Source organism: Pollachius pollachius (assembly GCF_949987615.1).
Source record: "Pollachius pollachius genome assembly, chromosome: 9".
Taxonomy (NCBI): Eukaryota; Metazoa; Chordata; class Actinopteri; order Gadiformes; family Gadidae; genus Pollachius; species Pollachius pollachius.
The window spans coordinates 1,868,495-1,883,333 of NC_136942.1; the positions used below are offsets into that span (position 1 = coordinate 1,868,495).

Here is a 14,839-nt window from a genome sequence, read left to right on the forward strand (position 1 = left end):
AGTGAACTGCCAGCACTATATAAAAAAAAAAGGGCCCTTTGGCGGCATTTCGGCCGTTAACGGCTCATGGCACGCACACTAGTTCTCAGTCCCTGGGTAATGATTCACCCTGGCATATTCCCCCGTACCCATCCTCGTCGGCTGGGCTTGGCTTCAGCCTCATTGAAAACCAAGGGAGACGCTGCAGGTTACACCGGTGGCTAATTATTAATGAGTGAACACCACCTGGTTCTCCTTTCCTCCTTTCCCCACGTTGACATGTACTTCTCAGAGAAGGCCCCGTCTTTGGATGCTGGAGACAGTAGGTGTACAAGGTATGTTTTGACCGCGGATGACTCGCTGTGGTTTGGTACGAAGCATGCGCGGTCACGCCAGTCAGATGGAGCTCCGCGAGGAACAACAAAGTCATAACAAAGTCGTAAAGGTTTTCAGTCAGGTCGACTGACTGAAAGCCTCCGCCCACACCGCTTTCCTTTTAATCTCATTCTATTTCCCGCGAGTCATTTCCTGTCTATATCCCTGTTTCCATGGAAATGCCTGACACATCTGTGTGGCGAGGCAAAAAAAATTCCAAACCGTTTGTTTTTTTAATAATTATTAAAAGAGAAAAAAAACGGTGTTCGAGCGGACGTACGTACTCATAGTGTGTCACACGGCTCTCGCACATGCTCACTGGCGTCTCCCAGGTCCAAGTCTTTTGCCATAAAAGGCAATAGTCAAGGGCCTCCATTCCACACCGGAGGGGCCGGTCGCAGCAGGCCAAGAGGCAGGAGGGGAGGGGAGGCCAGGGGCTGAGCCCTGCCTTCGGCCAGGGGAGCCACCAGTCTCCCCGGCACCAGCAGGAAGCCATCCGTGACCCGCGAGCCTGATCCACCGCAGACCCCGAAGAATGGCAGACGTATCCCGAAAATCTTGAACCGCTTTGCAGATTAAAATCTTGCCCGAATCTGGTATAGTGATTTAGGACGTGCTCGAGACAAGACTTGTGTCTGCGACCTTACAGTTCAAAGTCCACATGTTCCGTTGTTAATGCGCTATGTATGTTGGAAGGACGGAATGAAGGGTTAATAGGGAGAGAGGACTAGACTGTTTAGCGAGATTAAAGACAATGGGGAAGTGGGCCAACATATCTGGGTGACATCGAGGTCAGCGGCGGAGCCCGACTGGGACATGACAGCTGCTGAATCCCGTCTGCTAGCCATGCACGCTATCTAGCTAACTTTCACTGATTGACACACACACACTGATTGACACACACACACACACACACACACACACACACACACACACACACACACACACACACACACACACACACACACACACACACACACACACACACACACACACACACACACACACCTTGCTGACCATGTGCCTTGTTCTAGTGGAGGGAGAAGCCAGCTGGTAGAACAGCTGCCTACCAGGTCGTGGAGGGAACCAGCAGAAACAGGCCCTGTCCAGTCTGTGTGCGTGCGTGCGTTAGTGTCCGTGCGTCTGGCCTCCAGTTGTCCCCTCTGCACACGTGCACCACGTGCACACCACACTTCCCAATCTGGGCTGTGCAGGGGATTGAAGATATTTAATTTGCAATGGTAGTCCACAAAATCTACATTGTGGACGTTTTTGTCAGCTTATGTCATCATATTCTGATTCAATTATCACCAAAAATAATTATCTTGAATTTATCTTGAATACACAGGGCTCCAAACAAGTCTCAAGACATTAACACAAGTGTACTTCATCCCCATCAGGCTTTTATACATAATCTGGTGAGGTTTTCACCGATAACAGTCAATGTAATATTTATAAAGTGTTTTTGGGGATATGCTAAATAATGTCTGTAAGCAGTCCCGTTCTGGCTAACAACACCGACAGAATACTAAATACAACGTTTAAAAAATAAACCTTTGTGAGGAGAACCAGGGTGTCTCTGGTAGGTGAAGTCTAGGTACCACCAACATAGTAACATAATAATTATCACGGGAATGACCTCTATTACTTAAACACACACACAAGTTTGGTACCAAGAAGGGCCTCAATTATCTCAAATGAAAGCGCAGAGCAGTCTTGGAAGATGCAGGCTGCATATTTAACACCTCAGTACTAAAACATGAACTGAATTAGTTTACAGTGACGCACAAGCCAGGTCTTAATTAGTTGCTGCAGAATCAGATGTCGAGCTCCAGTGTTTTAATGCCTGTGTGATATTACGCAATTTAAAGGCTTTTAATGTCCAGTGTCCAGTTTTACCTACCGTTTACAACTTCACCTGTGTCAAGGCTTGCCTTCCAGGCCTGTGGCTCTTCTAGCCAAGCCAGATATTCCACCATATAATAAACTCTTGTTGATTAGTATACGGATGTAATTATTACCAGCTGTAAAGGCAGACAGCACTTGTAAACAAAACCAGGGAGAAGATGGCGTTGTACTTGTTTCCATTTACACAGATGAAGGTTGCCCCATAAACTGGATGGAAATTGTTATTGGGGAAATAGTTTTTCTCTGCTCTATAAACAGCATTTTATTCAAATTTACCCAAAGGTTTGCGTTCTTGTGCTTTGGATTTAAATTAGCTTGATGTAAACTTTTTCCACGCTTGATCCAAACTCCTTCCAACGCCCCCAAGACGATTATACGCATTATTTGGCAAAGTATGTGATATACAATGCACACAAATATTTTAACAACATCCGCTGTGTACATCTATAACGAGTTTATTGGGTGGGATGGCTTGATGAGTTGCACTTTCCTTAAATTAGCACTGGAAAGAATCTCTTTCACGAATGGCTTATTCATACTGGCACAGACCTTTCCTTTCACTAGCTTGATCCCAACCAGTAAATAAATAAAATATACGATGCCCTGGAGGAAATGATATGGCAATCCAAGTTCAATTGTAACGTGTAAATTAACATAACCCTGTGGGTTATAACCTTTTGCTACACACTTTCAAACAACTTGTTACTAACTACACACAATGTTGTAGATAGAGTAACAGTTAAAATAGTACAGACGATCATATTAGGGAGTTAGCTATAAGATGTGGACAAAATCTACATCCTCTACGCTATGCAGATTAACCCATTTGTACCGGCTGCACGGAGCAACATTGTATCTACTAGATACAATGCTGCGCCGCACAGCAGCCGGTACAAATGGGTTAAAAAACTATTAAGAAAATATCTGCCATTTTGTGCAGCCAGCAGTGTGAGGGCTGGGATAGGTGTCTTGCAGTAGCCAGGCCTCCTGGTCTATTTTAGTGTTCAAATTGGAGAGATTGAGAATGGCTCTTTACCCTGAAAAGCCACAGACAGGCAGTCAGAGCCATGCCAAGACTAACCAAACCACAGCGGCCATTACAGCGCAAAATAGAGAGCAAGGATGGCAATATGACTTAAGCCTTGCTTTGTGGAGCTCTAAAGAACAGCAAACAGAAATGTACTCATGTATATTTGTAATACCTAAAGGGATCATCTGTTTTTCTTTTTTAAAGATCAATGAAAAAATATTTTACATTCCGGCAGGATAACAACGAAACATGCAACAAAACACCCATCTGCCACCCCAACACACACCCACAGTAGAGCCTTGTGGACGTGGTGACCCCCCCCCATACACACTCGCCTACCAACCCATTCAGACAGAGGCTTTCAGGCACAGGGGGTACACGGGGACCCCCCTGTGACGCTACAATGCAGCCTCATCAACATCTCAACACACACGTGGAGGCGTCAGGGGAGGGGAAGAGTCTTGATTGTGGTAAAGAGTACAGCTGATCAATTCATCTGCACTCAGGAGTCTTAGACAACCAATTAAAATATGACTGAGACTTGAATGGGCTCGAGTTATATTCGATCCAATCAGTTGGCCAAAGACGAGACGATCGAAACAAAGAAGCTGGCAAGAAGATTGGATTATTTAACACAAACAAATGTGTGGCCACTTATCCAATCAATTTTTTCAAGAAAGCAAAGTCTTTCCCCCCTTAAAAACATAACCTCGACACCATCGCCGTTATTGTGTTTGCAATTCTAGACTAAATGTTTCTGGACTTCCTGGAAACTTTAGATGAAAAAATAAAGAGTCAGTGCTAAAACATTTGATCTTTAGCTATGTGACATAAGTGGAAGTGTAGAGGGGTGGCAAATGTGCAGATTTAAACTCAAGGCACAGCCACCATGACAGAACACAGCACTGAACTGCTGAACACAGCACTGCCAACTGCATTGGCAGCATTCTCTCCAAAAACGTGAAGATGGGGGATGATGCGCTTCATGACTTCACTATTGTTACACGTTAGGACCAGACAATGGGCAACACAGCATTAAGCATGTGTGCCCCAGGCCTGAAAAGACACCTGGCGGCATTGAAGGTATGAGTAACTACACAGATAACAGGCTTAACTGTCGCCTGGAGGACGCCACTCATCATATTTACTGAATATAATCACATGAAAATGCAAACACACAGAAGGTTAACTTACAGCAATACCCCAGTACACACTAGCCCCCCCATTTACCTCCTATTGATTATTTTTGGGAATGGTGTCATGCATGCATTATGAGTTTGGAAAGGCATGCCATTACTACATTAGACAAACATCTGGTGGTGTTTCCTACTGGATGACCTCGAAAGCGATAAAAAATCTCTGATTTCAATAAAGTAATCTGAATCAAGTAGTGCTCTTATACTATGTTGTGAAAAGCACTCAAAAAGTTCTCCCACAATAACAACACACTCCTCTAACAATAACACGATTCCCTGTTTTCATCAATGGGGAGATTTGTATACTATTCGACGAATAGGACTGTTGAATTAACATCCATTATAGACGAACATCCATCTATAACGCAAACCCAATGGATATTCGTTTTTTCTTTTTTTTACAAAAGCAAAATTATTAATTCCTTAGCGTTCTCGTGAAATCCAATGACTGGAACATGCTTATGCCACTAGTATGCCACTATACCTTTGTGACTACCAAGCAAATACCGTGACCCGGGACAGACGGATCCTTTGATGTCTTGGAAAGTTATAAATAAAGAACTTGCCGCTGTCACGAGTGAGTGTCGGAGGTCATCGCATTACCAATATTACTGTATTAAAACGCACCTATACGTTAACGCTCTTTAGATGCTCAACGTAAGAATATGTAAAGCAATAAAGAACTAAAGTTGAACGTACCGTAGCACTTTGCCTACTGCTTGAAGCACCATTTTGCAACTTAGTCCGTTTTTGGGGTTTCTCTGCGAGTGCATGTCCGTCTTATCTCCAGGAAAAGAGCAGTAATCGCCGACCATAGTTTACCACTCTGTTATTAATCGAATACCCTCGTGCTTCAGACTACAGCCATGCAACCAAACTTCAGGCTACGGTCTTCAACCTACACTGTCTCCACTGACTGCACACAGCACGACTCCAGCCTTCCTCTCTCTGCCCATGGGCCAATCGCTGAGAACCGCTCTCTCTCGAAGAGGGGAAAAGTCTACGTCACTCCAGTGGACGTGGTTGCGAGAGCCGTGAGGCGCAGTCACAATGCGGCAACAGGTGGTCACAGCTAGTAAATGTTTACAGCAACACCATAAAAAAAAAAAATCACCATATTAAACAACGAAATAATTCATTATTTGCTTACATTAACAAAGCCTCTCGTCGATGTATTTGCATACGCGATCATGTGCAACCAAAACATTGTGTCAATATTAAATCAAACCTTTTAATTGTACGCTAACAAAACGCTTACAAAGTGCGTTTGGTGGGTCGACATTCTTTAAACTTCAACTGTAGCTAAAAGGACAGGTGGGGGCGGGCTGATGACTTGTCGGAACTTGACATTGGTATGAAGGCGCTTCACCCATGGCGTTAATAAGAGTAGTCCTACCGTTTAAAAGATTTACATATGTTCGGTAGTAAACGATTAGAGATCATCTTTACAAGGACGGTAGGACGGAAATAGAATTATAGACATGCCAAAATAACTGCATGACCCGCAGCCCGTTATTCCCCCACCCCCATTCCCTGTAATTATTCACCTTCTTCCTCCTCAAATTCCAGTCTTGTGTTTTTACACCCATCGCCGGTTCTTAGGGTTTGAACTCTTTCCACTTGAATTACCTGTCCTTTCTCCTCCCTTCTCTTTCTGCCAGCGAGGTATCAGAGCGGATGAGAAGGAAACCGTGGCCCTACTTTCAAATGGGTCTCTCGTTAATAAGCTCCCTACTAGTCAAGACCTCTAGGTTAAATCTGAGAAAGTAGATCTAGCTCAAAGTATCAAGGAGCACAGACTTTGGCACGGGTCTCTTTGCAGAAGCAAGCCCCTCGAATACCTAAACACCTTTCCTACAAACCCCAGCATTGGTCCGACACAAGCCCCCTCTGTGTGGCTCCAGCGAGGCCAGGGTGCCAGCTCAGAGGCAGGGGTTGGGGTTGTGCTGGTGGGAAGGTGCTCTGTGACTGGCTGGTGGTGGAGGAGGAAGGGAGATGGGTGCTAAATAACAGACCAGAGGCTAAATATAGAACCAGGCTAAAAAGGTAAAGAATACCCAGAGAGAGGTGGAAAGTTAAGCTTCTTTAATCAATAGCCGGGAGGAAAGTTTCCTCCCCGTGGTTCAAACACCGCTAGTTAGTCAGTGCACCCTCGAGGGACATACTCCATCACCTTAAGGCATGGCTTAAAGAGGTCAACAACACAAATGACATCTGTTTTACACAGTCGTTTGTCATGCATATTACGGTATTTCTTTAGTCACATGCTGTGGACCTTTATTGTAGCACAACTTTTCCTCACCAATTTATTGCTAACTGAATTAGTAACTCTGTGAGCGACTCCATAAACAGGGCCAATAGTGGAATAGGTGTACAGGTCAAGTGCAAGAGGTCATTGGCTCATCTGCTCCATCAGGTGACCACTCAAGTGAAAGCAATTACGGTCATGGAAGTCCAGACAAATAACATTCCATCAATCAGGCTTCCCTCATCATTAAATCAGTAATTTCCAACACCTGAAATAGAAGATTGATGTTTAGATTGATGAATAGATGTTTCTCAGGCCCACTGGGTCATGGTAAGTACCAGTCCTGGCCTATCGTCCCCCCATAGGCATAATATTACATTATAATTAGTTTAGTTAAAGTTGAACAATGAAATAAATGTCTTCAAATGTTTGGTCAAAACACTTAGAACACTTAGTCATAATCAGTCATAATTATACACAGCTGTGCAGCTAGCAGGGTAAAAAAGAACATTGCAGCAACAATGGCTTGAACACATTCCAGGTCTAATGTTAGAACCGGTAGAGGCAGAGGAACAACAGCATCTGGCGTGAAGGCGACTTAGAACGCCTCAGCACCAATGAAATGATTCTTACGCAATCATTGACGTGGATGGAAACCAACTGCCACATTCCATTGTCTGAAGGCCAGCAGGTCCTTTATCTCTCCCTCTGCTGACGTTAAAGTCCCAGGCCTGTCCTAGGACTAGCTTCCATGAGCAGGTGACACTGTGATGACGTTGTGCCAAGACGCGTTTATTAATACATATCCACAATGGTGGTAGCGTCCTCGCAGTGACACACATTACACAATCATGAGACATGCACATACAACAGTGTGCATTGAACAACGTTCATGTTGATCACTCAATGGTATGGAATCAAACCCGGGCTACATCTCAATCGGTAAATAATGTCTTTGAAAGGGTGTCGGATTAGAATCGGTTAATATTATTGAAATCTGTTTGGGGATTTCAATAAAGCAAAAACTGAATAATATGATGCAGACATTGGATTATGGAGTGTTTTTATGGAATAGTTTGTATGTAGAATGTGACGGTATTCGAGTCATCAGTGAAGGCACCAGCTGTGTGTGACGGACAGGCTTACACACAGAACGGTTCTAGTTTAATTTATTTAATGTGCAGCCGACCATCCGTAAACGCGATTTCCCCATAAGATAATGAAAGAATTAAATATTTCATTATAAAATTTGTTTATTCACATCTCAGACGACAACGGAATGCCAAATACATTTTTACTGCTCGCGAAACATTTTTATTCGAATATATATATATATAAAAATAATGTAGACTGCCAAAGTGCCTTAGGGCGCATGGCGAAGGGTAAGTAACTACTCCAAACCGTGTGTGACATGAACCACCTGTACAGGGATTCCCAGTTTGAGGCTGGTACTAAATCAGTACCCGGGGCGCTGAAGCAAGAGCTGCTACTGGCTGACGGAGGCGGCTGAATGACCTGCCAAACGGGTCGGGCCTGGAAGACAGCGGACATTCCACCTCTTCGACACAAAGAAAACACATGAGTCCTGCCAGTAACAGATGAGTCACAACGACGCAGGCGAGTCCCGCAGGACCTCGCAGCAGCTCAGCGCCCGCCCCTGATGGGACAGCCAATGATGGGACAGATAAGAGATGATGACAGACAGGCACACCAGCCAAACAGGCGAGCAGAAGGATATTAAAAAACGAAATCATGCAGAGAGCTTGCTTAGCATCGGTTGGTGACCTTGTAATCTGTGTGTGAGAGTGTTGGGACAAGGTTTGAGCTGGTTAAAACAGCACAGGCGGCCTGAGGGGTTTTCAATGGACTTTACTGAAGGTCAATGAGGCCAGGGGACAACTTCTCATCATGAACCCGGTAACCTTACACACAAGAACAGCACTAGAGCAGGAGGACATACAGGAATTATTACTTACGCATTATATATATATATATACATATCTAAAAATAAAATCCCTATCCTCATAAACTGGACTAATCAAATGGGCTCCTGGTGCCCAAACCTTGTTAAAGCTTGATTCCAAAGTAAGTCTAAACTAAACACTAGGCAAATTACCTCTATAGAGCCTAGTGAATGTGTATTCAAAGACCAATGTGTAGCCTACGCAAACAAAATCTGGACAAGAATAGGTTTGGGCAAACAGTGGTTGGGGGGGGGGGGGAAGAGGAAGTTCTGCAACAGCTCTCACAGGCCATCTGGGGTCAGCTTGGATTGTTAAAATACTGCTGCTTATAGGTGCTCATCATTAAAAAGAGAACTACATCAGGTTTCACTATTGCATCTCACTTTCTCCTTAAGCATCGCTCTCCTTTTCCACGCCCCTCTAACGGTTCTCTACAATTTGATCCTTTCATCTTTGTAGGTGGTGTATGAGGGACGAGACCTCCCCTCTCCTTGTTGTACCTTTCCCCCTCTCCCCTCTAGCCTGATCTGTCCAGCCCTCTCGTCAACACTGCGCATTCCAGCAGAAGGGCAACGAGCAGAGACTTGCCATCTCTCTCCGCGCACGCATGAGCACAAGTACGCCAGAGCAAGACCAAACAAAGGAAGGAAAGAAAGGATAGATCTGGGAAGGGAGGCAGAAGGCAGAGGAGAGAATGCTGGCGTTCTGAGAATACAGGGGGGCGACCGGTGTTTGGGCTTATCTCGTTTGGATGGGTGCTGGTCTAGAGGAGTGCACCTAAACATGTGAATATTTTACCCATCCCCTCCTCATTTACACTTTACTTTGTACAGCAGTAACCACCCGAGATAATACGTTCCTGAGCTGCTGTGATTACCACAGCTCCAGTAAGGGAGTGGTTTAATTTGTACATCTCTTAACTTTGGAGTTGGGAGTTAAGGCTAAAGAAAGAGAAAGAGCTAAGCTGTGGGGAGAGAGATTAACCATGGACATGTGTTTGAAAGAGCAGCGGCCAATGACTTGTTCTGACTGGTCTAAGACTGATGAAGGAGGAAGTGGACATTGGCCAAGTGGATGACAAGAGATGAGAAATACCAGAGCTACATCCTCAGGCAGTTTAAGCTGTGCATGGCATCTGCTGCAAGGTACAGGAGGAGGACTGGGCCAGACCGGAGAGATGATAGTAAGGAGCCAGGTGCTTGAGGAAAACCAATGCCATCAAAGGATTACAGAATCGGACAATCGACAAAGAATCCAACGGGTTGATATCGTGATATTAGACTAACAGCAGAGATAGTCACAGCAGAGTACACTACTAAATCATTGTTCTTCTTAGTATTCTTCTTGTCATAAGTCATAAGGTTGAATAAAAAAAGATCTGCCCTACCTAAAGCGAATTTGAATCTACTAGTCTACTTTGCCGGTCATCACCATCAAGTGAATACGGTGAAGGCTAAAACCAAAATTGTATGACTAATCAAATATCATGCTAAGGCTATTGAATTGTTGGATTATTATATGATGAGCTGAAAGTACAGTGGCCAGCATGCCTGGCCACTGTACGCTCCGTCCTAGCATTCCACAGCAGCCCTCGACAAACCATCTCAGGATTCACACACACACACACACACACACACACACAAACACAACCTTAAAGCTAGGGTACAGAGTGTATAAGTGTCGGGAACACACAAAAAAAGTGCAATTCATATGGGTGTCACCACACACACACACACACACACACACACACACACACACACACACACACACACACACACACACACACACACACACACACACACACACACACACACACCCTTGGTTGACGGCCCAGGGTCAAGGCTCAGATGCGTCTGCATTTCCGATCCATGGGAGTGCGAGTGATAGATTGAGCTACTTTACATTAGTGTAACACTTAAACCCATGGTATCATTATTTGACTGCATCAGGGTCATGGGTGAAAGGTAAATAATGGCATGGTCTGTATTGATTATGATTCTCTGTTCCTATACACTACACTTATTAAAATAAATCAAAAGAAAGTTGTCGCTTCCTGGCAAAGTTGAACATATGCTAAAAAAAATTATTTTTTTTTGTGCCAGTAATCACGTTGGCAGAGAGGTGGCTGGTTAGACGGGGAAGACACGTGGGCGGTGGAGGAACCAGAACAGGATTCTTCTCAATGAGGCCCATCTAATAAACAAATTAACAAGGAAATGTCATTTATTTGTTTAGCCAAGAAAATGAAAGCTAGTAACCTTGGCTGGCTGGCTTGCTGGCTGGCTGGCACACACACACACAAGGAAGAATTCCTTGGTGAAGAATATCATTTTCTGTTTTACTGCCACCTATAGGCAAGTAAAGACACTATACTGTCCTTTTAGAGCACATAAATGTGCCCTAAGATTATTGGTACATAGAGGATGATTGTTTGTATTTCTTTTAAGAAACAGAAGTGAACTGCCACTGAAAAGTGTGTTATAGCCGCTTTAAATGTTATGTTTGCACGTCATGGCAAATGCTAGGCTGAAGTTGCTATTACTTAAACTTATTAAGCTGCATCACCATCTACACAGCACCCACGCCCCACCCATGGAAAAGCACAGTCCCTTACACTTACTTCACAGCAAAATCAACTTTCCATTCCACTTCTGTAAACTTTTTTAATAAGGGCGTGGGTGCTCAGATTTCTGTGTGTGCGTGTGTCCCCCAATACCCGACTCTCACTCATAATAACTGTTGCTGACACTATAGAGCAAGGCACCCTTTTGAAGCCTTCCACCAACATAATGACTTACTTTCCAATACAGTTTCAATTAAACGGCAGCATTGCAGAGAAACATGAAAGAGCCACACTACTGGTACACGTAGAAAGAGGGCGAGAGACCGAAGAGAGAGGGACAGATCCTTTCAGCCTCAACTATCGAGAGGTACGCGTACCAGGGGCAGAGTCAAACGCTTCCTTGGTGGAATTGAAAGTACAAACTGTTTGCAGAGATGGTTCTTTTTTTTATTTTGTGGTATGAGGGATAGTTTGAAGCGAGCAAATATTGGACGTAGCCAATAAAGATAAGGGAGCTATTCAACACAGTATTTACAGTGTTGGCCACACTGAAAGGTGTGTGTGCTGCAGAAGGAGAGGGAGGGCGAGAGAGAGGGAAAGAAAAAACAAGAAGAGAGCGAGGGCTAGGGATGTGGGCGGCCATGTCTCTGTTTGCACAGGAGCACAAGGGGGAGACTGTGAGGGGGTGGGGGGGAGGGAGGCTGGAGGCGAGAGGGAGCACGTCATGGAAAGAAGGGAGAGATGGATGGAGCTCAGAGGAGCGATGGTGAGGGAAAGGATTGGGAGAGGGTCCATGTTTGCACAGGATGTGCGTGCATTCAAGAGCCTGTGCGTGTGGGTATGTTGGCCCGGAGCAGGAATAGTGCAAACACAAAAGTAAACTGAACGGACACTTAACTACTGATAAAACTAATAGATTGATAGTGAGCTAAAAGGAAGCTTGATAAAACTACTTGATTGATAAAGCGTGACACTGTGATGATGAGCTACTGGGCTCTACACACAGAGCACTGAGCAGGATAACTGCTGACACCTCTTGTGTTATGTTGCATTTAAGGGTGAAATACTCAAGTTCTGTTCTCAAATGCTCTTTAAATGGTATTTGACTGGAAATTACTTATAGCCATTAACATAATAATAACAATGATAATTTGGATTTGTCCTGGTGATTGTAATAGTGAAGGAAATAGCTTGGAGATGATTTGTGCAGAGTATGAACTTTAGCATTGTAATGTGTAGCGTTTTGCGTTGTTTTTCGTATTGGCCTTTAACAAAGCAAATCAGTTGCTTTCGAAGAGCATCCTGATAACATGTTCAAAGACATGCAGGCAGTGAACTCGACTGGAGTTCAGGGTTCCAGGGATGTGCATTCCAGAACCGATCCAGGTCATCGACCCCGAAATGAGAATGTTGAGACACAGATGTCTGCCTAACTGGTATGAGAATGCACATATATCGCATAAGGTTGTTCTCAGGAGGATGCGATAAAGGAATGTCCTTTGGACATGGAGAATTGGCCAATTGCAGCAGACTTCGAGACAGAGGTGTCAGGGTGCGCTGATTAATGCTGACAAAGCCTTGGAAGCATCAGACATACTGATCATTCACACATACTGTACTCAGCTGTTGTTACCGTTCTTACACACGTTATAAAACCTGTGCTGCGAGACTGACTTCTCTTGATCCTAGGGACCAAGAGAGTCACACAAGGGGAAATTAAAGATCAAAAGAAGGGATATCTTCTTATCCCCGTTTCTTGCCTCATTCCTCTGGTTCCAATCAGGGCCCATGTCTTTCATACACTGACCTTGTGCCCAAATTCACATTAAACCCAACTTAACATAATAAATATTAATAACCATGAATAAATAAACTGACCATTTTGTATTTTGTCTTGTATAATTTCTTAAGGGTTTTATTCGTTTCAAAATACTATAGGTAACCAATGAATGTGTCACACCTTAGCTTGGAGGGAGCTTTGTGTCCCTATGATAAACGTTGATGCCCCCTAGTGGTGATTGGGTAGTATACATAACACTATGTATAAATGCATAATATTTTACTTAATAAACATACAATTTATCTGGATTAATCTCTTCCCCAGTAGTTCAGCAGGACATATTCATACAGTGACATTGTCAAGTGTTTCTTGTAACCTTTACTGTCTTGTACCTCAAAATAATACAAATATTTATAGTAATAATAACATGGTATCCACAGTCCAACTGTGATTACCTTAAGAACAATTTAATCCTAATAATGCATTGCATTATATAGTACTTCCTCACTACCCAAAGAAATGAGGAACTGATTAAGAGGGGAAAAACATTGGAACCACTGGAAGCCATCTATTAACTAAGAGGTTTTAGCCATGGTGAGGTAATTGTAAGTCTAACATCTTTTGTTTCCCCTTGCAAAAAAATAAATAAATAAGAGGATGATTCTCACAATAGCCACAAGTATTCAGTGTCTGGATAATTTGAACCAGAACATTCTGTGAAAGAGAAAACAGAGCGTCCTCTTCGTTCAGTGTTGCTGCTGGAGAGTCTGTCGGGGGGGCATTTGGTTTGGATTAGCAAACCAACTGGCTCCTGCTGCTTCGCTTATCTCAACAGCCTCACGGTCAAACCCGGGGAGCAAGGGCGCAGAGTTTCTGCCTACGCACTGCTCCCGAGCTCAGCCCTGAGACGAGCCAATAGTGCTGCCGTTACACATTCTGTCCAAGGAGCGCTTTGGAAAGAGCACATAACCCCGAAAACGACAGAATCAATAGATTTTTTTTTTTGTTTAATGGAAGCTGAAAATGTAAACAAAAATAAACAATGGAGTGCTAATGACTACCGTGTGTGTGTGTGTGTGTGTGTGTGTGTGTGTGTGTGTGTGTGTGTGTGTGTGTGTGTGTGTGTGTGTGTGTGTGTGTGTGTGTGTGTGTGTGTGTGTGTGTGTGTATGTATATGTGTCGGTGCATGCATGTATGTTTGTGCGATCCTACAGTATAGATGTAGCGACAACCTTTCCCTGTTTTGGTTGGGTCCCAGAGAGAGAGGGCTGCATGTGATTTTGTGTTTTGGCTACACAAGGGGACAAGGGAGGGGGCAGGAGATGAAGAAAAAACATGTTATGGATTCCTGTCGAAAACCACATGTTTTTTCCTCCTTGAAAGGGCATTGTTTCTGAGCTAAGATTTCAGGGAACGGGCTGCTTGCAAGTATCCGATAGTCATCAAACTGCACACACACACCCACGCACGCACGCACACGCGCACACACACACACACACACACACCAGAGGAAATGGGAGGAGGCAGAACAATGCACGTAGAGGACAGAACGATGACAGGGGGGCAGGAGGAGGACAGGGCAATAGAGAAACCTCAGCCAGGATCACATCCAGCTGCGCGTCCTTCCACCACCTCCCCTGCCTTGACGTATCCCAGACCCGCCTCAACTGAGGCAAGAATCTTAAAGCACAACATGAACAGCACGGTTCATTATTCAACAATATACATATGATGCAATGCAATCACTTTCATTCTCTAGTTGGAATCAACGTTCTGCTTGAATAGGTTGAACGTTA

The 14,839-nt window shown here is 44.1% G+C and overlaps 1 protein-coding gene across 5 annotated transcripts in view; it reads right to left on the reverse strand.

Annotated features, from left to right (window-relative positions):
* The window catches only part of mob2a (MOB kinase activator 2a), a 48,278-nt gene that overhangs the window by 9,413 nt on the left and 24,026 nt on the right, over positions 1-14,839 (reverse strand). Inside the window, exon 1 of one of the 5 annotated variants that reach the window (XM_079743829.1) lies at positions 5,639-5,744. The exons of 3 other annotated variants lie outside the window; for them this stretch is intronic. In XM_079743829.1, coding sequence (XP_079599955.1) covers positions 5,639-5,670 — 32 coding nt within the window. In that variant the 5' untranslated portion in view covers positions 5,671-5,744. Of the gene's footprint in view, positions 1-5,187; positions 5,421-5,638; positions 5,745-14,839 lie in introns of those variants that run through there. One more of the 5 variants, XM_079743826.1, reaches the window with a different exon arrangement.